The sequence below is a fragment of the Adiantum capillus-veneris genome, chromosome 3 (genome assembly GCF_014529385.1).
Source record: "Adiantum capillus-veneris isolate H3 chromosome 3, ASM1452938v2, whole genome shotgun sequence".
Classification (NCBI taxonomy): Eukaryota; Viridiplantae; Streptophyta; class Polypodiopsida; order Polypodiales; family Pteridaceae; genus Adiantum; species Adiantum capillus-veneris.
The window spans coordinates 168191912-168218655 of NC_140933.1; the positions used below are offsets into that span (position 1 = coordinate 168191912).

Genomic DNA, 26744 nt, shown 5'->3' on the forward strand with positions numbered 1-26744 from the left:
TTGAGCGGGAAGCTCCTGCTGCCTCTTCTGCCAGAAAGTGCTAACTTGGGTTTGCTTATATATTAACTTAGCAAAATTGCCCTACCTACTTTTGTTGGAAAGTCGCTTAAAAATAATAAGTGAAAATCCCAATAAATAGGAAAATAGGCTAAATGCACTGGAAAATTCCCCTAATTGATGCTAATGGATTCTGATGGGAATTCCGATGATCATGTTGTGTGCGACCGGAGGATATGCATCTATGCTAAGTGACTGGGCATGCACGGTCTAAGGATAGACTCACAAAAGTGCCAGATCACTGCTAATCTAGACTTGACTAAACTGATTGATCCCTGCTGTGGTGTAGCTTGTCCATGGACACATAGGGTTGGGATGTGTCACGTGACATCCCCTCCATTTCAAAGTGAGGTACTGGTACCAAACTGTATGGCGTCGAGGGAGATCGCCAATAGCATCCGAAATCCTGGAAGGGACTCTTCGTCGGCCCACCCTGATGTGTGGGTCGTGCGGTACTTGAACTTCATAAAGGTGTGCAACGCTTGCTTCTTTGGGCCACGCCGAAAGCGACACAAAGTCTTCAGAATTTTCTTTCTTGCTTCAACTTCGTCTAGAGTCCTGTTTCCTTTGTCTTCAAGAATCTCCATGGCTGAAATTCCTGAAACCATCTCCAACACAAAACCATGAACATACCCATTCCATGTAAAGTGAAGGAAAAAAATCTTGTCTTCTCTAAAGACTGCATGCAATGTAGATGAACAAATAGATGGAGTGACAACCCGTTCATCAAACACATGCAACCAATGTGATCGAATCTTTTCTGTTTGATCGAAATCAATCAACTGTGGCAAATCACTATGGAAATGCCCATGCTTGGTGCTCATACTATCATGTGCTCTTTCGGAAACTCTGTCATGCCAAGGAAGAGACATGGAATGTGACTTCCTATCCATACAAGCTTTTCACCTTTTCATGAACAACCCGCATACATTCGTGCTCATCCATGATAGAAACGTGCTCAACATACAATATGTCATGCCTAGGAAAAGGGATCACATAACGATGCTGACTAAAATACAAGAAACCTTCACGAATGAAACACTCGAACAATGCGTGCGTATCAATCATGTGAACACATAGTACTTCCTGTGAGGGTTCTTTGGACCAAAGCTCGAGAGCCAAGATCGCTTCTTCGGGATCTATCGAATCTTCTTGTGGGGGATCTGTGGACCTCGACTTGAAAGCCAAGATCGATTCTTGGTGATTGATCGATTCTACAACGAGGTTAGCTTCGCTAGAAAAAGCATCAACCAACACATCATCCTTGTGAACAATCACATCTTGTTCATGCAATTCATCATGCTTGTCTTTAGCATCCAAATCATCATGCAAATCATGGTCAATCAAATCATCATCATGCCATGCAAATCCTATGTGTCATGCTGTGGAGAAAGAGAAACTAAGAGAATCTCCTTATCCCAAACCCTTTCAATCTTGTCCTGCATATTAGCAATGAAAGATGGAGAATGAGCAATGTCCTCTCCATGAATGACAATAGGAGAATCACTTTTGGCATTGAGATTTATAGTGTTAGTCAAAAAATCCATGAGAGCGTCATTATCACGAAACCATCGAATGCCCAAAATCATATCACATCCTGAGAGAGGAGAAACAACAAATCTTCTAACGAAGACAGTCTGTTTAATTGCAAATAACACATCAAGGCATTCCTCGGTGATGAGAGCGTCCATACCAGGACGAAAGCCAGAGACCTCGATAGGAGATCTCGGACTAACTTCGAGGCGGGCTCTCTCAACAAGAGAGGAATTGATCACATCATGCATACTACCTGGGTCAAACAATATGACAAAACGGTGCCCCGTCGTACGATCATAACATTTAATGAGAGAATCGTCAATGGGAGGGTCCTGAGAAACTGTGGGCACAATCGTGTTATCATTCATTGCATTGACAGATGTAGTGGGTGTTGTGGGTTCTTTAGATTCATTCGATTCAAGCTTAGGACATGTTCTTTTTATGTGACCCTTAATGTGACAATGAAAACAACGACCTTCTTTAGAATACGTGCTTTGTTTTTCCGAAGTGATGTAACCTCCTACAATTCCTTGTGCTACCTTTTCATATGGAGTAAGCTTAGGTTTACCAGTTGTGTTAGACCTTACCCTTAGATTCATTGGAAGAATTCTTTGATGAAATACTGTTGGAAGATTGGTGAGAAGAGTTATCATTCTTACCATTCTTACCGTTCTGGAAAAGTCTCCGAGGTACTTGTGGAAGTCTTGTTCTCCTTAGGCTTTCCTTTGTTGTGCTTCATCTCCTGTGTGAGAGCAATCGCTACCGCCTTGTTGAGATCGATTGGATCGAGTACCTCAACATCGTACTTGATATACACGTCCAATCCAAAGAGAAAAACCTCTTTGCGCTCTTCATCCGGCATGCGTAGTTGGGTACCTAGCTGCAAAACACGATTAGAAAAAGACATAACCGGCATACCATTTTGCTTGAGAGCGCACCAATAGTCCTTCAATCGTGCGAGGTACTAAGGTGGCATAAACCGCGCCTTGAGCTTGTCTTGGAAATCAGCCCCAACTAAAAGAGAGGGGCGTAAAATCGTCGGCTGCCTCTAGGTGCGCGGCTAGTTGTGCCTCTTGCCATGCGTGGTACCAATAGATGGCATCACACGCAAGGTACATAGCTGCCGTCAAAACTTTGCTATTTCTTGTCTTCTTAGTTGTCGCAAAATAAACATTAAATTGATGCAACCAAGAATGAATAAATGTAGCATCCATCTTACCGTCATACTTACTGAAAATCAACTTCTCTGTGACTGGGTTGTGTGAATCCGCATCGTGGCTTGCGCCACTTGACGAACTCCCACGATCTTTGGGTGGTTCGGTCTTCGAGGTTAGGACTTTGGCAATAAATTCTTGATTGCGAAGCTCCCTTTGAGCTTCACGCTCGGCGTCCCTTTTTGCTTTGCGTTCTTTTTGTTCAGCGCACTCGCGTTCGAGAGCAAGTCGATTTTCTTCTTGTTGTGCGGCCAATCTTGCGTTTCTTTCGTCGCTCTCGCGTTCTAAACCAAGGCGCTTGTCTTCCTGTCTATCCATCATGGCCATCATCTGCTTCATCATAGGGTCTGGCGTAGATGGCGAAGGGGGAGGGTTGAAGAACTCATCTCCGGGTGGAGACGAGTCTCCGTCGCCTCTCTTATGCTCATCACCTCTATGCGAAGTATCCATTCCGCTTCGGGTGACGACCATGCACTATGATCTTGGGATCTTAAGCTCGCGAGGAACTTGGGTTCTTGAGGATCTTGAGGTTCTTGAGGTCCTTGATTCGTGAGAATCTTGGGTTCTTGAGGTTCTTGAGTCTTGAGGGACTTGGGTTCTTGGGGTTCTTGAGGTTTTCTTTCGCTTGCAAATCGCGTTGGAGAAGGATCTTCTCTTCACTCGAGTTCTACCCTTTTCTGCGGGCGCACCTGTCACAAAGTGATGACGTGGCAGACAGCAAAAACCCTAATTTCTGCTAGAAACCCTAAAATTCCTGCAAACCCTAATTTTTGCCAAAAACCCTAAATTCCGGAAATCGCGGAGACGGATTATTTGAACAAAAAAAAAAAAAAAAAAATTTTGGAAAATGATGAGCGACGCGAATTTTGCTTTTGCTTTTTTTTTATAAAAAAAAAAGAGAAAAGACTCTCTAAGAGAGAGAGAGAACTGATGCTTTTGATTTTAAAAGCTTTTGGGGCTCTGCTTTTGGGCATCCCTTGTAACCTTTAAATTAGTGGTGAGGGCCTCACTTCTCAGAGCATCTGGACGCAGAGTCTGAGAGTGAAACCCTAACCGCTCTCTTGTACTTTGATGATTGATTAATACAAAAAGAAATACCGAAAGGGACGCCAGTCTTTGGGGCCAATATCTCTAGGCACGGAACTCCGCCGGGCCAGTGCAAATCTATTGTGATCTGTGAATTGTTTTGAAGTGGTTATTTGGTGCTGTCGCGGTTGATTCTTGACTTGGAGTGTCCAAGTTTGTTACAGCACCCCTTGGCGGCCTTGCGCTCACACCAAGGTTGCTTTTTCCCACCTCACGTCGATTGGCCGGCCGCTAAGTGCACAGTCCACCCTCAATGAGTGGAAAGAGACACAAGGGGAGCCTGGACAAGCCCTTCTTTCTTGGGATTCCTGTCACTCTTCAACAAAACACGATTAGGAATCGCCACGCCCAAGTAAACTTGGGTTCGTGCAATCGCAACAAGCAAAAAAATTCTTGTGGTTCTTGTGGTTCTTGTGGTTCTTTCCTTGAGTAATGCAAAACACTTCCAAAGCTCTGATACCAATGTAAGGTGCAGCGGAATGAATGTTGTATTTTCTCAAGATTAGTGATCTTTATTGCTCAAGGTTCCTTTTAGTTCTTTAGGGAAAGAGAGAGCTTTCCGTCTTGTAGAGTGTTGAGGTCACGAACAAAGTGACTGGATACTGTGCGTGCAAGTGAATGAGACTGAGAGAAGGAAAGAGAAGAGATACGACACCGAGAGGTTGTAAAACCCTCCTCCGAAGGCCCCACGCTCGTCGGCGAGAGTGGTCTACTTTGATTGCACAAAGGTGTACAATGCGTATGCAATGGACTGATGCAATGGGACTATGCCGATGACGACGACGGTGATGACGACGACGACTCGATGGCTGAAATCTGTAGGCTTCTAGTCACTGAATTCGGGGACTGTTTCGGTGGCTGAAAATGACTATTTTGGCTACGTTTTCTTGGGCTAAACTTGGGGGGGCTTCTGCAACTGAATGGGGGCTGATCTGCTACAGTTCTATATGCTGAATTCTGCGTTTTATCCCTGTTGAAACTGCATGAAGGCTAGCGTTAGTGATGGGACTGAAAACGCTGGAGAAGTTGAGTTCCTGCCGGCGTTTTTGGGAAGAAAAACGCTGCTGAAGATGGGGCTTTTCTGCAAATGAAAAACGCTGGCTGAAATGGCACTGTAGGGCGATCATGCAAGGGGGAACAATGCGCCAGAAGGTGGAAGCTTCAAGGCGATGCTGATGCTGTGGAAAAACGCCAAGGCTAGGCAAGGATGGCGATGGATCTTGATGGTGGGGGTTACTGTTGAGAAGTTGCCTGTTGAGCGGGAAGCTCTTGCTGCCTCTTCTGCCAGAAAGTGCTAACTTGGGTTTGCTTATATATTAACTTAGCAAAATTGCCCTACCTACTTTTGTTGGAAAGTCGCTTAAAAATAATAAGTGAAAATCCCAATAAATCGGAAACTAGGCTAAATGCAATGGAAAATTCCCCTAACTGATGCTAATGGATTCTGATGGGAATTCCGATGATCATGCTGTGTGCAACCGGAGGATATGCATCTATGCTAAGTGACTGGGCATGCACGGTCTACGAATAGACTCACAAAAGTGCCAGATCACTGCTAATCTAGACTTGACTGAACTGACTAAACCCTGCTGTGGTGTAGCTTGTCCACGGACACATAGGGTTGGGATGTGTCACGTGACAAGTGATCTGGCACTTTTGTGAGTCTATTTGTAGACCGTGCATGCCCACTCAATTAGCATAGATGCATATCCTCTGGTTGCACACAGCTATTTTTGGTTATTTTCACTTATTATTATTAAGTGACTTTCCAACAAAAGTAGGTAGGGCAATTTTGCTAAGTTAATATAAAAGCAAACCCAAGTTAGCACTTTCTGGCAGAAGAGGTAGCAGGAGCTTCCCGCTCAACAGGCAACTTCTCAATAGTACCCCCCTTGGCATCCCCTAGCGTTTCCAAGCAGTAGATAGACCTCCCTTCAACCATTGGCGCTGCCTCATTTGCAGATATCGCCTTCATCACCTGGATCCCCCAGCATTGCAGTTTCCTCCCCGTGCTAGCAGTAGAGATCCTAGCGTTTTTGCTTGCAAAAACGCTACACAACCCGCCCAGTGTTTTCTTCACAAAAACGCCAGCCCAACTTGCAGATTCAGCGTTTTGGTTTCAGCCTAAGGTGGCGTTTTTCACAGCGGTATTCCAGCCCATAAAAACGCAGCCTTACCTGCTACCATACCAGCGTTTTTCAGCATAGAATAGGCAGATAAGACTACTGTTTTTCAGCCATCAAGACAACAGTGAAACAGCCAGTTTCAGCTCCGAAAACAGTACACAAATTCAGCCAAAGAAGATCACAGATTCAGCCATCGAGTCGTCGTCGTCATCGGCATAGTCCCATTGCATCAGTCCATTGCAGACGCATTGTACACTTTGTGCAATCAAAGTAGACCACTCTCGCCGACGAGAGTGGGGCCTTCAGAGGAGGGTTTTACAACCTCTCGGGTGTCGTATCTCTTCTCTCTCCTTCTCTCAGTCTCATTCACTTGCACACACAATATCCACTCACTTTGTTCGTGATCATAGCACTCTCCATAGACGGAAGGCTCTTTCCTTCCTTAAGAACTAAAAGGAACCTTGAGCAAATAAAGATCACTAATCTTGAGAAAATACAACATTCATTCCGCTGCACCTACCAATGTAGCAGCAAGAGCTTCCCGCTCAACAGGCAACTTCTCAGCAGTACCCCCGTCAGCACCATCAGCACTTAGCCTCGCCATCTCCATTCCCTTGGCGTTTTTCCCTCTTGCAGTCATCGCCCACAACCTCCGGTGCTTGGCGTTTTCAGCCCTTACTGGCAGCAGCATCAAGTCATCACTAACACTAGCCTCCCTTGGGGATCCTCAGCGTTTTCAGCCTCAAAGCACAGCCAGCCCCTGGCGTTTTCACTAACGCTAGACCACCAGCAACATCAGCGTTTTTGCTCAGCATTAGGACTCATTCCAGACCAGCGTTTTCAGTTTTAAAAGGACCTGCTGTGCCAGCGCTTTTCAGCCAAGGATACCTCTCCAAAAACGCAGCCTAAAGAGCAGGAAAACCAGCGTTTTCATCATCATTTCAGCCCCGACCAAGACAGTCATTTTCAGCCATGAACCCAGCAAGAAACAATCATTTTCAGCCACGAAGACAACCCCGCATTCAGCCCTAGAAGATCACAGATTTCAGCCTTAGCCGTCGTCATCACCGACGTCGGCGGCGGCATAGTCCCATTGCATCAGTCCATTGCATACGCATTGTACACCTTTGTGCAATCAAAGTAGACCACTCTCGTCGGCGAGAGTGGGGCCTTCGGAGGAGGGTTTTACAACCTCTCTCAGTCTCATTCACTTGCACGCACAATATCCACTCACTTTGTTCGTGACCACAGCACTCTACAAGACGGAAGGCTCTCTCCTTATGTCACAAAGTGATCGCGTGGCGGACAGCAGAAACCCTAAAATTCTTGCAAACCCTAATTTTTGCCAAAACCCCAATTTTTGAAAATTGCGGAGGGCAAAAAAAAACCAAAAAAAAAAAGGAAAAATGATGAGCGACGCGAATTTTGCTTTTTTTTATTTTAAAAAAAAGAGAAAAGACTCTCTAAGAGAGAGAGAGAACTAATGCTTTTTATTTTAAAAGCTTTTGGGGCTCTGCTTTGGGCATCCCTTGTAACCTTTAAATTAGTGGTGAGGGCCTCACTTCTCAGAGCATCTGGACGCAGAGTCTGAGAGTGAAACCCTAACCACTCTCTTGTACTTTGATGATTGATTAATACAAAAAGAAATACCGAAAGGGGCGCCAGTATCTCTAGGCACAGAACTCCGCCGGGCCAGTGCAAATCTATTGTGATCTGTGAATTGTTTTGAGGTGGTTATTTGGTGCTGTCGCGATTGATTTTTGACTTGGAGTGTCCAAGTCTGTTACACCTTCCCTAAGAACTAAAAGGAACCTTGAGCAATAAGGATCACTAATCTTGAGAAAATACAACATTCATTCCGCTGCACCTAACATTCTTTTTATATTAATCTTGGCAAAGTACAATGTGTAACAGACTTGGATACCCCAAGTCGTAAATCTAACACGACACACAAGAGAATCATTTAAAACATGACACAAACTTTATCGTAGTTAAGTAGAGTCAGCACGCCCGGCATAGTTCCGTGTGTCACCAGGAGGTGTATTTTTCCTGTTGCCTTTCGTAAATAAGTACTAGATATTTTTATTTTTATTTTATTTTTACTTGTTTTTCCCGGAACCCTTGAAAAGGTGCAAGTGGACATTGCATGGCCAGTGTGAAACGGCTACGGCCGAATAGGTTTCTCACAGCGGGAGTCTGGGTCGGTCAGTCTGGGACTGGTCGGGCCAGTTAGCACTGAATTCTGATGAGTATGGAAGCTTGTGTGCGCCAAATGAAGTCTGGGCCACTCGCAAAGTCACTTATAACTTTATAAATCAGTGGGAACTAGAAAATTAACTCAAAAGGGGCAAACTGGACACATGGCGGCTTCTGGGGAGTTTGCTACTTCCAACTGAAGAGGGGGCACCCAATTTGAGAGAGGAGGCTGATTTTTTATCATAAGTGAGCTACAGTGTGTGTGTGAGTAGTGGGTGCAGGTCTACAGCTTTAATGGAAAGCTTGCCTTCTCCTCTGTCTCATGTAGCGCGATGATTTGCTCTCGTGCATCTCTCTCTCCCTTTTGGCACATATGGTAATGCCCCACTAGTTGGGCTACTCAGATGAACATGTACAATTCTGGGGGTTTATGCACGTTTGCCAAGGCAAGAGCCTTCTGAACAGGAACCGGATTAGCTAATTGCTAATCCCCCATAGGTACGCACAATTCCATCGCGAAAGATTGCGAGTTCGGAGAGTTTTCTCGCATGAAAACTCGTCCAATTCACGGGGGAACTGTCCCATTGCGTGCGGGAGCCCTTGGAACACGCGGAACCAGGGTCAAGCCCCAACAACGTGGGTCCAGTTCAAACAGCTTTTTGCGCCTCCATGGCTGACAAACACTTTCGAAGTGGATGTGATGACAGAATGGCACGAGTTGAATGCTAAACAGTGTGCAAATCTGGAAGAGTACAATAAACAGTTTTGGGCCGCACTGTTGCCAGTCACCTCTTACAGGTTTGTGCCATTGTCAAAACAGATTGAGAAGTACTGTTGCGGATTGCCCAAGAAAATCAAGGACTACTGCACAAAGACTATTGTCACGAATATGTTTCAGTTGATAGAGAATGCAAGAGTGGCCAGCAATCTGTCGAAGGGAGATTCCGATGGATTTAATAGCCACAAGAAAGGGTCCCAAGGCAAACAGTTTTCAGCCAAGGGCAATGTTGCAGCAAAGCCTTCTGAGCCTCCCACAAAGAAGCCCTCCACTGAAGAAGGTGATACGTCCAAGAAGCAATTTAAGTCTTCTTCGGGACGAGGACAAGGACAAAAGAGGCATTTTTCTGGCAAACTTTTGAAGAACGGAAAGCTCTTAGGGAGGCCAAGAAATGCTACATTTGTGAACAGGAAGGACATTTTGCAAATGAATGCCCACAGAAGAAGTCACAAGATAAGGATGACAAGTCAGACCATAAAGGGAAGAAGCCAAAGCCAAGTGCAAGACTTGTCCCAGATTTGGTTGGAGACCAGCCAAACACAAATGCCACGGAGCTGTGCAGAGCTTGGGGCAAAGTTAGAGACCAGACAGTGCTGGTTTTCTTTGATCCAGGAGCCCGTGCAAATTTCATATCACCGGAATTGGCATCAAAGTTGGGCATTCGTGCAAAGGAGATGGGTATGACAGGGAAAGCAGGTTTGGCATGCCCAGGTCATTCAAAGCCCGTTACTCCCATTTTGGGGAAGCTTCATCTGCACATTCAGAGTTATGTCGATGCGGAAGAGTTTCATATTATGCCACTTGAGGGCTGTGATGTGTTACTGGGTATCCCATGGTGTTACAGGTTGCATGCTATGGTGGATACTTACAACAAAAAGATTACCCTTGTACATAGAGGAAAGACTCATGTCCTTGATGTAAAGCTTAAAGGCGAGTCTGTTCCAGTTGTTTCTGCTTCTACTATTTCATCTGTAATAAAGAATCATCTTTCTGCATACTTGATCTTTGCAAAAGAAGTACCTCAAGTTGTATCTAATTTGTCTACCTTAGATAAAGACAGGTCAACTTTTTTGAGTGGTTTCAGTGATTGTTTTTCGGACTCTTTGCCAGGGGAGTTACCTCCTGAGAGACCTGAGGATCATACTATAGATCTAGTGCCAGGTTCTAGTCCACCGAATAGACCACCATACAGGGTTAGTGCAGCCCAGCAGAAAGAGATTATGAGTCAGGTCAACGAGCTTTTAGAGAAGGGGCTGATTCAGCCCAGTTCATCCCCTTTTTGTTCGCCTATACTCTTAGTGCAGAAGAAGGATGGTTCATGGCGTATGTGCATTGACTATCGCGCCTTGAATAAGAATACCATCAAGAACAGGTTCCCCATACCGAGGATAGATGACATTCTTGATCGGCTTGAGGGAGCGTCGTTGTTTACAAGAATAGACCTAAAGCGTGGGTATCATCAGATACGCATTAGGCCAGAAGATGTCCATAAGACTGCGTTCAGGACAACATGTGGTCTCTATGAGTTTCTTGTTATGCCATTCGGTCTCACAAATGCTCTTGCCACATTTAATAGAATGATGGACAGAATTTTTAGACCACATAGAAACTTCATGGGTACCTTCTTTGATGACATGATTGTATATTCGAAGTCTGAAGAGGAGCATAGGGATCACTTGACTGCAGTTTTCAATGAGTTACGTACAAACAGGCTACTCATTAATGCGAAGAAGAGTGAATCCTTTTTGCAAGAAATTAACTTCCTTGGGCACATTGTTTCAAAGGATGGGGTACGCATGGATCCCGCTAAAGTGGAAGCAATTAGGTCATGGCCAGACTTGAAGTCCGTACATGACATACGAAGCTTTCTAGGCTTATGTTCCTACTACAGGAGGTTCATCCGAAATTTTGCTGAGATTGCTTCTCCACTCCATGCACTACAAGGAAAAGGAGTTACTTTCAAGTGGACAGCCAAGGAAATTTTAGCGTTCAAACACTTGAAAGAGAAGCTGACTTCAGATTCGGTAATCATTTTGCCAGATCTTTCGAAACCTTTTGTGGTTCAGTGTGATGCGTGTGGCCATAGTCTTGGTGCAGTTCTAATGCAGAATGGCCGAGTAGTCGCATATGAGAGCAAAATTCTTTTGAAGACTGAAAGGAACTTGCAAGTCTATGAGAAAGAATTGCTGGCAGTAATTCATGCTCTCACTAGTTGGAAACACTATCTGCTAGGGGCTGATTTTGTTGTCCAAACGGATCATCAAACCTTGCGATATTTTCTCACACAGACGAAGTTGTCTGAGAAGCACATGCGATGGGCAAACATCTTGTCAATGTTCCATTTTCAGATTGTGCATGTGCAAGGGAAAAAGAATGTGGTGGCTGATGCGTTGTCACGAAAGCCCCAAATTTCAGCAGTGTCAATTCCGTACCATTGTGAACTAGACGAAATGAAGACACGATATGTTGAAGACTCAGATTTTGCAAGGATCTATGACCAGCTTGTTGATGGGCAACATCATGAGCACTATATGCTTAACAATGATTTTCTCATGATGCATGGAAAGTTATGCGTTACTAAACAGTTACGGCCAAAGATTTTGATGGAAAGTCATGCTCCACCTTATGCTGGGCATCGTGGAATTGATGCGACAGTGAAAGGGGTTGAGGCATTCTTCTATTGGCCAGCTTTGCGTCAAGATGTTGACACATTTGTAAGATCATGCTTAGTATGCCAAAAAGTCAAATTTGACAGACAAAAGCAACCGGGATTGTTGCAGCCATTGCCAATCCCAGATAGGCCATGGGAAAGCAGAGCAATGGACTTTATCTTTGATCTTCCAAGGACACAAACAGGCAATGATGGGATTTGGACTATCATTTGTAGGTTCAGTAAGCAGGCCCATTTCATTCCTGTGAGGAAGAAGATAAAGCCAGAACACATGGTCAAGATATTCATGAGCAATATCTTTAAATATCACGGGATGCCTCAATCAATTGTCAATGACAGGGATCCACGTATGACGAGTCTTTTCTGGAAGGCATTGTTTGAGAACATGGGCACTACGCTAAAGTTCTCTTCTTCGTTTCATCCGCAAACTGATGGACAGTCAGAAGAGGCAAATTCTATTGTTCTGGACCTGCTCAAATGTTATGTGTCAGAGCACAAGGCAACTTGGGAACACCATCTTCCATTGGTTGAATATGCTTACAATAACACTGTGCATACGTCAACAGGTAAGGCACCATTTGAGATAGTGGAAGGAGGGAAGAAAGTCCCGCCCATTTTGCAGACTAAGGACAAGATTTTTGAGGCAGACAAGTATGTGCAAGATATGGATGAAACATACAGGAAGATAAAGATTGCTCTTGAGAAGACTCGGGCTAAGCAAAAGAAAGCTGCTGATCGTCACCGTCGTGAACTTGTATTTTCACTTGGTGATTGGGTGCTTTTGCGCTTTGAAAAGGCCAGGTTAAGGAAAAGGAAAGGCAAGGAACGCTTGTTTCCTAAGCTCAGTATGCGATATTATGGTCCTTTTCAAATTTCAGAAAAGAGATCAGCGATGTAGCTTACAGATTAAAGCTACCAGAAGGCTGGAAAATACATAATGCTTTTCATGTCAGCCTTCTAAGACCCTTTGTTGGTAATGTGCCAGAGAATATGCTTGATGAGGAACAACCCGAAGTGGAAGAATTGGATGAAATCCTTGTTCCTGAACAGATATTGGCACATAAAGAAAGAAAGGTTAGAGGAAAGGTTGCAAGACGCTATTTGGTGAAGTTCAAGAACTATCCATCATTGCATGCCAAATGGATGGAAGAGTCTGAATTGGTTGATTCACCTCAGCTATTGCAATTGTATCTTGAAGCCTTTCAGAAGCAACCCACAGTGACTTGATGTAGCCTTTTCTGGAGCAAGGCAAGAGCATGGTTCATGATGCTCAAGAGAGTAGTTAAGCAATTGTATCTACTCTTTCCATACAGAATTTAGCTAGAGAAGTTTGTGCTTGAGAGTACACTAGACGACTTCTATGCTTGATATATATGTTGTAGCCAGGTTGGTGGGATTGTTTAATCGTCCAACGCTACATTTCCGGAAGCATGTATATCTTGGATTCCCATCATAGAATATATGTGATATCAAGAGATACCGCATGTATTATTCGCATGCAAGCGAGGTCGCCTGCAGTATTTCAAGGGTGGGGTGTGTCACCAGGAGGTGTATTTTTCCTGTTGCCTTCCGTAAATAAGTACTAGATATTTTTATTTTTATTTTATTTTTACTTGTTTTTCCCGGAACCCTTGAAAAGGTGCAAGTGGACATTGCATGGCCAATGTGAAACGGCTGCGGCCAAATAGGTTTCTCACAGTGGGAGTCTGGGTCGGTCAGTCTGGGATTGGTCGGGCCAGTTAGCACTGAATTCTGATGAGTATGGAAGCCTGTGTGCGCCAAATGAAGTCTGGGCCACTCGAAAAGTCACTTATAACTTTATAAGTCAGTGGGAACTAGAAAATTAACTCAAAGGCAAATTGGACACATGGCGGCTTCTGGGGAGTTTGCTACTTCCAACTGAAGAGGGGGCGCCCAATTTGAGAGAGGAGGCTGATTATTTATCATAAGTGAGCTACAGTGTGTGTGAGTAGTGGGTGCAGGTCTACAGCTTTAATGGAAAGCTTGCCTTCTCCTCTGTCTCATGTAGCGCGATGATTTGCTCTCGTGCATCTCTCTCTCCCTTTTGGCACATATGGTAATGCCCCACTAGTTGGGCTACTCAGATGAACATGTACAGTTCTGGGGGTTTATGCACGTTTGCCAAGGCAAGAGCCTTCTGAACAAGAACCGGATTAGCTAATTGCTAATCCCCCACAGGTACGCACAATTCCATCGCGAAAGATTGCGAGTTCGGAGAGTTTTCTCGCATGAAAACTCGTCCAATTCACAGGGGAACTGTCCCATTGCGTGCGGGAGCCCTTGGAACACGCGTAGGCGTGTTCGCTCCGCTAAAAACGATCCGAAACAGCGAATTACAGCCTGCTGTGTTTTTCTGCAGGTTTAGGGTTTCGCACCTAAACTGCAAGGGAACACCGGGGGAGCCTCGTGAGAGCCTTGGGATGCGTGTACAGGCTTTTGCGCACCCGGCTGTGAAAAACAGGGAATTACAGCCCGCTGAATTTCTGTGACAGCTCATCAGAAAGCTTCCAAATAGCGAGTGAATCCATCCTAGACAAGTGCTTTTGACCTGCAAGGGTTCTTGCGCCGTTATGCTGCCAAAATCAAATCGAAAACCTGCGTTTTCAGCCCTCGCCAGGTTTGGACAGCTTTGTGAAAGCTTGTGCTAAGTGGTCGGATCGTCTATCTTAATTTGAATAAAGAAATACCGAAAGGGGCGCCAGTCTTTGGGGCCTACAGGGTGTCGGTCTCGTGTGCACAGTGACATTCTAGTTGCTGGACGCAACTGTGTTCTCTTCCCTTCTCAGTGCTCTGTGTAAAGTTAACAGGTAATTGAAATAATACCGCCCTCTATGTTGTACAAGCCGGTTACACCGTGCCCAAAGGTATTGGCCCCAGAGTCTAGTACCCCTTTCAGTATATATTTTTATATTAATGCTTGAACAAAATTACAAAGTCCGAGGGTCCTCTCTGCTCAACTACTCGTCACCAAACTCTGAAAGAAAGAGTACATACCCCTCTCTTGAAAGAATTGTAATCGCCCTCGATTACGCCTACAGGATCAGACATAAGCCATATACCAGTTCAATAGTGTAAGGTGCAACGGATGTGAATGTGGAACTTTGCTCAAGATGAGTGCTACGAACTGTGCTCAAGGTTCCTTTTACTTACGGAAGGGAGAGCCTTCCGTTCCTTTAGTGAGAGAGTGCAAATGATCACAAACAAAGTGAATGACACTGTGAATGAAGGCGCTAAGACTGAGAGATAAAGAGAAAAGAACACGACACCAGAATGTTGCCAAACCCTCCTCCGAAGGCCCCACTCTCTACGGCGAGTGGTCTACTATTGATTGCACAAATCTCTACAATGCTTGGACTTGCCGACGACAATGAGGACGACGACGAGACAGGGCTGAAATCTGAAAATGCTAAGAGCTGAAATCTGCAAATCTGTATCTGCTGAATTCTGACTCTGTCGGTGACGATGTGGATGACGACGATATGACGACGACGTGCTGAAAACGCAGATGCTGAAATCTACGTTTTCTGAGCTGAATCTGCAAACTACGCTGGATCTGACCGTGTGGCGAGGAACTGCTGCGGGAAGGTGAGACCGGTGAGGTTTGGGGGTGCTACTGCAGAGTCTGAATGCTGAAAATTGAAAACGTTGAGTCTACCGTTGATTCTGTCGCAAAGATCTGCAAAAACGCTAGATCTCTTGCAGATGCAAAAACGCTAGGCTGATTTGGGATCCTGCTGCAAAAACACTAAATCCCTTGTTGTGCAATCTGCTAACGCTAGGGCTGATCTGTCTTCTACTGGTTCTGCAATCGCCGGTTTGGATCTCCAAAAGCAAAACACTGGCTGATCTGCTTGCAAATGAAACCGTTGGTTGATCTTTGGTTCTTGGGTAAAAACGCTAGGTTTACCGCCAATGGGGGGTCTTGTTGAGAACGTGCCTGTTTAACAAGTTGTTCCTGCTGCCTCTTCTGCCAAAAAGGGCTAGCGCTAGGTTTCTATACATACTTGCTTAGTGAATTTGCCCTACCCAGTTTTCAACAAAAGTCACTTAAAAATAATAAGTGAAAAATGACTAAAATAGGGAAAATAGCTCTATGCACTGTAAAAATGCTCCTGATGGGTTCTGATAGAAATCTAATGATCATGCTCTGTGCAACCAGAGGATATGCATCTACTCTAAGTGCCTGGACATGCACGGTTTGCGAACGGACTCACAAAAGTGCCAGAACACTTCCTAAGCTAGGCTAACTGAACCCCTGTCATGAAGTAGCTTATCCTCGTACACATAGGGTTAGATGTGCATGCAATGCAGATGAACATAGAGACGGAGTGCCAAACCGTTCATCAAACACACACAAACAATGGGGACGAATCTTAACTTTCCAATTTAAATCTATTAATTGTGGCAAAACACAATGGAAATGTTGATGCTTAATGCCCAATCCTTCTTGTGCTCTTTTGGATATTGTGATGCCAAGGAAGAGACATGGAATGTGAATTCCTTGGGTGCAAACATTTCATTTTTTCATGAGTAATCCGCATATATCCGTGCTCATTTATGAGAGAATCGTGCTCATCGTACAATATGGCAGGCCTATGAAAAGGGATCACATAAGGAGGGTGACTAAAATACAGGAAATCATTACGAATAGAACACACGAACAATGCGTGCTGACTAATCATTTGTACACATAATACTTCCTGTGGGGGTTCTTTAAACCTAGGCTCAAGAGCCAAGATCGGTTCTTCCAGAGGGGGTTCTTTGGACCTAGGCTCAAGAGCCAAGATCGGTGCTTCGTGATTGATGGTCTCTGCAATGAGGTTAGCTTCACTAGAGAAAGTATCAACTAACACATCATCCTTGTGAACAATCACATCATCTTCATGCAAATCATCATGCTTATCAAAATCATGCAAATCATGTGTGTCATGCTTGGGAGAAGAAGAGACGGAGAGAGTCTTTTTTTCCCGAATCTCTTGCATTTGTGCCTGCACTTGAGAAAAGAGTCGCAACATCTCTTTCATGTGTCTGTCGTTCACTGCTTTTCTTGCTTTGTTCTCGCGATCAAATTCTGCTTCTCTTACTTCGGCTTCCAAGCATGCTTGCTCGCGCTCACGCGCTATGGCCGTCATTCTTTCTTCGCTTTTACATGCTATGGCTGCCATTTTTTCTTTGCACTCTAACTTCCTTTCCATAAACATCTGGTCCAAAGCCTCCATAGGAGTTAGTGCAATCCTTGGCGTAGATGAGAAAGGAGGAGGGTCATAAAAACCTCTTGGTGGGGAAAATACTTCTTTGCCACTGCCATGCTTATCACCTCCATGCGAAGTATCCATTCCGCTTCGAGTAATGACCATACATTGAAGTCGTGAGTTCTTAAGTTCACGAGGACCTTGGGTTCTTGTGGTTCTTGAGGGTCTTGAAGTTCTTGAGTTCTTGAGGTTCTTGAAGTTCTTCTTTAGCTTGCAATCTGTGTAGAGAAGGATCTTCTCTTCACCCGAGTTCTTCTCTTTATCGCGGCCGCACCCCTTGGTGGCCTTGCGCTCACACCAAGGTTGCTTTTTCCCACGGTTTCCTGTCACTCTTCAAAAACACGATTAGGAATTGACACGCCCAAGAGGTCTTGGGTTACGTGCGACCGTAATAAGCGAAAAAAAATTATATGGTTCTTGTGGTTCTTTCCTTGAGTGATACAAAACCCTGCCAAAGCTCTGATACCAATGTAAGGTGTAGCGGATGTGAATGTTGAACTTTGCTCAAGATGAGTGCTCCGAATTGTGTTCAAGGTTCCTTTTACTTACAGAAAGGAGAGCCTTCCGTTCCTTTAGTGAGAGAGTGCAAATGATCACAAACAAAGTGAATGACACTGTGAATAAAGGTGCTGAGACTGAGAGATAGAGAGAAGAATACAACACCAGAATGTTGTCAAACCCTCCTCCGAAGGCCCCACTCTCTATGGCAGGAGTGGTCTACTGATTGGACAAATCTCTATAATGATTGGACTTGCTGACGATGATGACGACGATGAGGACGACGACGAGACAGTTGAAATCTGAAAATGCTAAGGGCTATAATCTGCAAACCTGTATCTGCTAAATTCTGACTCTATGTCGATGACGATGTTGATGACGACAATACGACAACGACGCGCTGAAAACGCAGATGCTGAAATCTCCGTTTTCCGGGCTGAATCTGCAAACTACACTAGATCTGACCGTGCGGCGAGGAACTACTGCGGGAAGGTGAGATCTGCGAGGTTTGGGGGTGCTACTGTGGAGTCTGAATGCTGAAAACGGAAAACGTTGAGTCTACTGTTGATTATGTCGCAAAGATCTGCAAAAACGCTAAGTCTCTTGCAGATGCAAAAACGCTAGGCTGATTTGGGATCCTGCTGCAAAAACGCTAAGTCCCTTGCTGTGCAATCTGCTAACATTAGGGCTGATCTGTCTTCTGCTGGTTCTGCCACCACCGGTTTGGATCTACAAAAGCAATGATTTGCTTGCAAATGAAAACATTGGCTGATCTTTGGTCCTTGGCTGAAAACGCTAGGTTTACCACCAGTGAGGGGTCTTGTTGAGAAGGTGTCTGCTGAACAAGTTGTTCCTACTGCCTCTTCTGCCAGAAAGTGCTAGCGCTAGGTTTCTATATATACTTGCTTAGTGAATTTGCCCTACCTAGTTCCCAACAAAAGTCACTTAAAAATAATAAGTCAAAAATGGCTAAAATAGGAAAAATAGATCTATGCAATGTAAAAATGCTCCTAATGGGCTCTAATGGAAATCTGATGATCATGCTGTGTGCAACCAGAGGATATGCATGAGGATATGCATCTACTCTAAGTGCCTGGACATGCACGGTCTGCGACGAACAGACTCACAAAAGTGCCAGAACGGTTCCTAAGCTAGGCTAACTGAACCCCTGTCATGAAGTAGCTTGTCCACGGGGTTAGATGTACACGTGACAAATAGACATTGACTCAAAGTACCGACGCACTAGACGACACAAATCCAGCACTTGCACAAAGACGACAATCATTAAACATTTACATCACATTCAAATCATATCCATAAAATTCATCGAGATCTAGGACCGTGATTCCTAGCAACATGTTTAGCAATCGCATCTAGATTCACACCAAATTTCACTGATGTCGGATTAACCAATACTTATTGCGATCATGTCCATAGAATCTCAAGACCGAAATGTTGCAGTCTTCGTCTTCCAAACCTGCACTCAAAGTTCAAACACAATCACATGAGTGAGCACTCAAAATTCAGATTCATTTCTGGAAATCTAGTTTCAAAGTTCACAAATCAGACATTGAGTTCATACTGAACATAGTGTTTCAATCATTCAATCTAGTCTTCTCATCCCTCCAAAAGTCTTGATGCACCTAGATCCCTATGTAGCCATCTCATCCCTCGGGAACCCTTGATGTGCTCACCACAGTATCAAGTCATCTCATTCATATGGGAATCACCAGTCATTATCATCATTCAAAAATCATGATTCTTATCTTGAATTGTGATCCGGTTCATTCTTGAGCCGTCATTGCTCCCAATTGCACTTATATGCAAAATCCTCACTTGTTATCTGTACACAAATAACAAGATCTTCCATAAAAGAACATTAATTTCACACATTAATTTCCTCACATGTTATCTGTACACAAATAACAATATCTTTTATAAAACAACATTAATTTCGTACATAAATTAGAGTCATCTTCGAGAAATTCCCATTTCAAAGTTCTTCATTCATAAAGTCAAACGCAGCATATTGCCAGCGCATCATTATCCCTTTTAGCTTCCTTTCCAGAATCGTCATTCTCATTCTTGTGCCTTTTTGGCGCACCGCGCAGATATATGTCCTTGTTCCCCACAGTCAAAGCACTTCCCCGTTTTGAGGTACTCGGCTTTTGTTACTCTATCAATCAAGGACGCGTATCTTTCTTTCCTCTTCTTATGTCATCACTTGTCAAAAGTTGATATGTTGGATAAGTCAAGTTACTTAAATGCATAGGAAACCCTTGCTGAGCATGTCCCATCAATTGCTGTGTCAACTCAGATTTCTGTAATAAGCAGTAATCTCGTATCTCTTTGGGAAAGATAAGGGGGGTAGAAAAACATCCCAAAATCTCTCACAAAAAAGGTCCGAAGTATCTCCCTTGGTCATCCGAAGATGATTCCAAGCGGTAATCACATCAGGTTCGTACTCCTGAGTGAGCCATGAGGAAATAAAAAGTCGCTTGAACTTTAGTCACTTTTTCGGTGCTTCTTTTCGTACCAGAAAAGTGGACCACCATGTTTGTATATTTCCTTTCAAATAGGATGTTGCCCTCCTAATCTTGAAGTGCTCTGAGTAGCGACCTCCTGAAAAAGCTATGTCAAACTTTTGAATAAAAGCGAGGTCCTTGTGAGCATCTCGAAAGCCTGAAAAAGTATCGAATTTTAGTGCTTGTCGAACCTCCTTAAATTCTTTGGTCTTCTTGCTCTTATGCTCGAGAAAGTCGTATTGATTGGCTCTATGAAAGTGCTTCCTCTTAGAAAAAAACACTTGGGCATCAGAGTCCAAACTCTCAGAAGAAGATGAATCCTCCTCAAAACTGTCAGAAAATTTCCGAGATCTTTGGTGGGATCTACTATTCTTGTTATTTCCATGTCTCTGGTTCTTTCGTCGTTTCTTGCCCTTTTTGTCCTCATCATTGGAATCAGAAGAGGAAGAGTTGTCGAAACTATCAGAAGACGATGAAAACGAAATGGACACATCCTCAAAGCATACACGCTTCTTGGCTTTTTGTGCATTTGCAAAAGAAGACTGACGACCCAAATAACCAGGGTAGTCTACTCCTCGGCTGCGTTTCTTTGAATGCTTCGTGGTCCTCAATACTTGATTGACTCGTCATTCTATGACATTGTCAAGTTCATCTTCAGTGTACATCCGTGAGGCAGATGGTTACTTCAATGCCAACGTTAAAGGTGAGTTGATGGCTATACGCTACCGAGTATGCACTTCGTCGATCGGATGCTTGGTCTAAAAATTTGCATACTGGGGATCCTTCGAATACTGGAGCATCTGCTTAGCACAAGCATCAACTTGTCGTTGACGTTGCATCTCCATTTGTTCGTACTCCGTAGGCCGTGGTGGCCCGTACTCTTCTTCTGAATCGTTAGGATCCGGTCGTCGTCCATTAGGATTTTCCGTACTTTGTCTCAATCCGAAGTTGTCGGGTGGGTTTATCTGATTCTTGCAAGATTCGTCACTTGAATCCACGTGTATCACAGTAGAAAGGATCGGATTTCCCGACGGAAGAAAAATCGGTTGAGCTCTGATACCACTGTAACAAACTTGGACACCCCAAGTCGTAAATCTAGCACAACACACAAGAGAATCACTTAAAACACTTCACAAACTTTATCACAGTTAAGTAGAGTCGACACGGCCCGGCGTAGTTCCGTGCCCCAAAGTCTAGCGCCCCTTTCAATATTCATTTTTATATTAATGCTTGAGCAAAATTACAGAGTCCGAGGGTCCTCTATGCTCAGCTACTCGTCAGCAAACTCTGAGAGAAAGAGTACCCCTGAGTACATATTTATAGGCCCATGGCCTTCAAACTCAAAAGCAAGTACATGAAAGCTTTAAACTCAAAAGCTTCTTGCTCAAAAGCTGCCAGTAAAAAACACGAATATCCGTACAACCTGCCACGTCAGCATATCAACGCAATTTGCGGGATTCCCGTACTGCTCTGCCACATCAGCATAACAACATAAAATCCAGGTTTTCGTACAGCCACATCATCATTTTGTGACACAATGTCCGAGGGTCCTCTCTATACTCGGTGCTCCCCAGCTTTTCCAAGGGAAAGAGGCCCTGGCAATCCTTTGAAAGGCCTCATCCGGGTTTTCGTATTGCCACATCATCATTTTGTGACACAATGTCCAAGGGTCCTCTCTCTACTCAGTGTTCCCCAACTCTTCTAAGGGAAAAAGGCCCTTGCAATCCCTTTAAAGGCCTCTGGCCCAAAACCAGTACAAGAAAAGATTCAAGTTCCAAAAGCACTGGCCCCAAAAGCAGCCAATGTTGATGCCAAAAGCAGCCAGCCCGCCATCCGTACAGTACAGTCACGTCAGCAAGTCCACGTACTTTTAATTTTCCTAGTGTCCCATGGCCCCATCGGACGAGACCCTGTAAGTTGGAACAACTTATAAATTTAAGTCTCATCAATTTCTTCAGAGTTTGTCCAGCGCACATGCCATGTCCTCACTTTGTGACACAAACCTGTACCCACTTTCACACGCACTCCGTAAGTTGGAACAACTTATAAATTTATGTCTCATCAATTTCTTCAGAGTTTGTCTAGCACACATGCCACGTCCTCACTTTGAGACGCAAACCTGTACCCACTTTCACACGCACTCTGTAGTCACTTAATGAAGAAGAAGAAGCATGTCCAAATTCAGTTGAGACGGCCTGCAGGTTCCTCGCTTACTGCCAAGTGTCCCTTATGCTCTTTTGAGTTAAATTCCTAGTACCCACCAACTTATAAAGTGTCATGCGGGGCCTATATGACTGTGAACTGAGCCTAGACACCCTTTTACTACTCGACTAACTCATGGTGATCTAGCCTTACTGCTACGGGTGAAACTCTCGACTGTTGGCCACTTCATACTAGCCATAAAATGTCCGGGCATTTGTGACTTCAACAGGAGGGTCCCAAAAATTAAATAAAAATCAAAGGAAAGAAACCAACGACTAAGGTTAGTGGTTCCATAGCCTCATGTGACACACAACAGGCAAACGTGCAGGCACGCACACATGCTAGCAAATACCCAGTCAACACACGCACACCCATACTTGGTAGCAACAAGACAGACGACACTCGGGGCAGCAGAATGGCCCAAGGGCAGAGGAGTTAAGAGGAGGTTCACGCAAGGGCGGGATGCAACAGTAGGGGCAAGGGAGGCTGCGGTAGGACGGGAGCCACTTGGCGAGCGCAAGTTGCAAGGGCATCAGGTAGGTAGCATGTGAGGCGAGGTTGCTGAGACAAGGGGGCATGTGGCGAACGGAAGTAGCACACGCAAGCAAGATACAGGCAAGGCGTCGGTGCCGAGAAAACTCCTTGCTGCAGGGCGTGAAAGCACATAGGGTATGAGTCCTTTGTGGAGAGGGTACACGAGGGTTTGCAGGGACATCTCCACGCTGCTCTCTCTCTCTCTCTCTCTCTCTCTCTCTCTCTCTCTCTCTCTCTCTCTCTCTCTCTCTCTCTCTCTCTCTCTCTCTCTCTCTCTCTATCTATCTCTCTAGCGTTTCTCTCTCCTCTTTTCCTATCACTCTCTGGCGTGTTCCCTCGTCACCACACCTTCCACTTCACTTTGACATTGTAAGCTCCATTATCCAAAGTACTCACTAAATACTACAATTCCCATTGACTTCCTCAATGACCACTAGTGGGTGTAGAACTAGGCATTAATGTTTGCTACCACTTGGACATAATGACGCCCAACACCATAAAAGACTAAGGAAACAATAAATATACTACAGCTGATAGGGCATATACACCACGAAAGATAGAATTAATTAACACACCATATCAAGTGGTCACAACTCAAACAAGACTTCAGAATGTGAAGTCTCCATGTCCACTAACACAACTACGACATATACCTACATGAATCCAAGAAAAGCTCAAATTCACCTTGTAGAAAAATTAGAAAGAAACTTGTGGTAGTCATCCACAAAATAATATAACTATCAGCTCCATCATGTATAATATTGTCCAAATACTACAGCATTGTCAATGCCCAATAGTGGGTGTGAACTATGTACCAACATACACACGCCAACATGAGCATAAATTGATACAAAAGTCTGCAATCAACTGACATTCAACAACCAGATTGACAAACCCACAGGTCTAAAAGGCTTCCACACTAATTCAAAATCATCCTAAAACAAATCTGGATCCACAAGAGCCGAAATAGGCTTACATTCCTTAATGTCAAAAGGCCCTCAAGGAGTTCCTAGACAAAGCTTTAAAATTGCAATCATGAATTCAAAACTGCAAAGGATTTAAAATTACAATCATAAATTCAAAATTGCAAAGGCTACCTCACTCTCTTTCAAAAAATAACACTCTACAACACATGAATAGACGTCACTGGAAAAACTTACACTATCAATTTTGGTTAAGTCTGGCGCACCCCTTTTCAACCAGGCTATTTCATCTTCACTAAAGAAGCGATCGAGCTCTGAATTTTTCTATGCACCAAACGCAAACATCAGAGTAATGACTGGAGGCACAAGAGGAGCCAAATTGGTCAGAACTTTATTTTATTTTTTATAAAAAGGGGATTCAAAGACCTTACCAAACTTTTTCTGTATTGGGCCTTTGAGGGCTTGCCCCGATCCATCAGGTGCAAGGGGGTTAAAGGTGGGGCTTGAACTTGCAACATCTTCTTTCTTGAGAGGAAGGTCCATGCTTATCCTCCCTTGACTCCTTTGTCGAATCCTCTCCTTCAATGCTCTTCCTGCATCTTCCAGTTGTTCTCTCTTCAACAGCAATTCTTCAGCTCTCCGCAGCTGATTTTTTCTTGCTTGCAATCGCTCGTCGAGCTTTTTCTCAGATTTTGATTTGTTAAAATCCCCTTGTAAGAGCCGCCATTGCCGGGGTACTAAACTAACATCATCTTCATCATCTTCGATCTCGTTCGTGCCACATTCTCCTTTTCCTACACCAGAATTATCTTCAAACATGTCTTTATCAATTCTTATGCCACCGAAAAATTTTCTTCTTGTTGAAGCCAAAGCACAAAGTGGTGGGGTTGAGTGTCTTTCACAAAAAATACAAGGAAGGAGAAAATGCACTGCCCTCGATACTTCAACTGGCTCAGACGTGAAGCCCTGTGAACGGCTTCAAAAATGAGAATCTCTCTCTCTCTCTCTCTCTCTCTCTCTCTCTCTCTCTCTCTCTCTCTCTCTCTCTCTGCCCTCGATACTTCAACTGCCTCAGACGTGAAACCCTGTGAACGGCTTCAAAAATGAGAAACACTCTCTCTCTCTCTCTCTCTCTCTCTCTCTCTCTCTCTCTCGGGGTGCGCGTCTGTGTGTGTGTCTATATACAACTCCCAACAGAAGAGGGAAGAGCTGAGCATTACCAACTTGACGCCGAGACGAGGCTGAGAAGAAGACCGACAGAGTACAATGCTCCCATTTCCCAGCATAGCGGCACCACAAGCCTACAGCATGGCACTGATAATAATACCAACACTTCGAAATTTATCCTGTTTTCTTTTGGGCCTGCCCCTTAAGGGATGAGACACTTCCAACTTTTTGGTCTGCCCCCAAAGGGTTGATGCCTCAGACATGCCTTTCCTTTTTGCTAATGAAAAAGGGAACATTATTTTTTAAAAATTGCACAATTTTACTATTGGATGGAAGAAATAAAAGATCCTCATTATGAAGACTCTCGAACTGGGTGTTACTCTCAATAAATAAACCACTTATTGGGATTTGTCGAAGATTTTTTCAAGATTCTTGACTCAAAGAATGAGTGGTGGGTGTGGTAGCCTCGATTTTTGGCCTGCCCCAAAGGGCAAAGGCTATAAAGTTCACTTCCCTATTTTTGGTATGTCCCAAAGGGATGAGGCCTTAGTGATGCCTCCCTTTTTAAAGGACAGAGGCCTTAGAGGTGACTCTTGTTTTTGGCTAGCGAAAATTATGATTTTTTTATTTTCGGAGGAAAAAATTTGATTGGTAGATAGGTTAGTGGGGTAGGAACGTTGTAAAGAAAACGTGGTCAAGGAGCATTCTGATCTGGGAAAGTTTGAGGCTCGAGAGACATGGAGGAATCAGTTTGAAAGCGGCAATGCGCATGTGGGAAAGGCATGAGGGAAGGCTTGTGACCATGGTTGGATGAGTTGTGAAACGCATGTCATCCCAGACGCTCTCGTACTCATGAATTCATACACATGGTAGCAACCTGATCTTCATCAATTCTTCCAAATTTTCCCATATGCCTGAGAAGGTGCCTCAAACTGTCCACGTTACTCTAACTATCTTACATTGCTAGGCCCAAGGTAGTCCTGATGGCACTCTTTCTTCCTTGTTCTTCTAATAAGCAACTGGGGCCTCCTAGAAAATGGGCATGATGGTGCCCTTTCTACTTCAGATTCCATGGTCCCCCCTACTATATGGCTCATGCCTTGGTCTTCATCGACTCCATAGTCCTCCCTACTACATGGCTCATGCCTTGGTCCTCATCGAAAAAGACAAAGAAGATCCTAAGGCTGCCAAATCTGCATCTCAAGATTGAGAAGCAAAATATCGACCTTCTCTCTTGCCAATAGCATACACCGGATTGTTCGCATTTGCAAATGTCGGTGGTTCTCTAGAGCTTGGTGGCTAGACTAGAGGTGCACATCATATCTCTTGGTATGTGAGCTCATTCTGATGTTTTCGCTCAATGTTTGTATCGATTAAAGTCCAGAAGATTGTGTGAGTGTGAGTGTGATAATGCCTTGAAAAAATCAGCCCCCTCTCTCTCTTGGTCGACCCCTCTTACTATTTGCTCATGCTACAGTCTCATTGGACCTCCCTAGAGCTAGCCAATGATAATTAAGCAGTATAAGTGATAGCCTTCTGACATGTGTCCCCCTTTCCCCTTTTGTGAGAGCTTTATGTAATTATTAAATGCAACTAAACTCTCATTGCACCCCTTTGCCTCCTGGCCAATAGGAATCAGGCAAGCCATTGGGCTGATGAATGCTCATTGGACCCTTGGGAGACTGTCCAATAGTCTTGTAGAGAGCTTAATTCTCATTGGTTCTTTTATTAAGTGTTTTTAAATTAATTAAACTAGATTTACTCTAGCCTAATTCTCATTGGTTCACCTCCAAGGCCATCTAATAGGAATTTGGTACACCTTGTGGGCATCTGGGCTAGGGAGCTGACATGTGTCCCTCATTCCCTTTGTGTAAAGGGAGCTTGTGTGTGTGTGAGAGAGTTTCTCTCTCATTCCCTACTCCCAAGGCTCGCCCCCTCCTATGTAGGGATTGATAAAG

The 26744-nt window shown here is 44.2% G+C and overlaps 1 protein-coding gene across 2 annotated transcripts in view; it reads right to left on the reverse strand.

Moving 5' to 3' along the window:
• The window catches only part of LOC147462154 (uncharacterized), a 53639-nt gene extending 28626 nt beyond the window's left edge, over positions 1-25013 (reverse strand). The window contains exons 1-3 of one of the 2 annotated variants that reach the window (XM_086509570.1): positions 24840-25013; positions 24051-24585; positions 23857-23933 (exon numbers count right to left, since the gene is read on the reverse strand). In XM_086509570.1, coding sequence (XP_086365696.1) covers positions 23857-23933; positions 24051-24585; positions 24840-24905 — 678 coding nt within the window. In that variant the 5' untranslated portion in view covers positions 24906-25013. The remainder of the gene's footprint in view (positions 1-23856; positions 23934-24050; positions 24586-24839) is intronic. The other variant, XM_086509569.1, reaches the window with a different exon arrangement.
• Positions 25014-26744: the final 1731 nt, after the last annotated feature.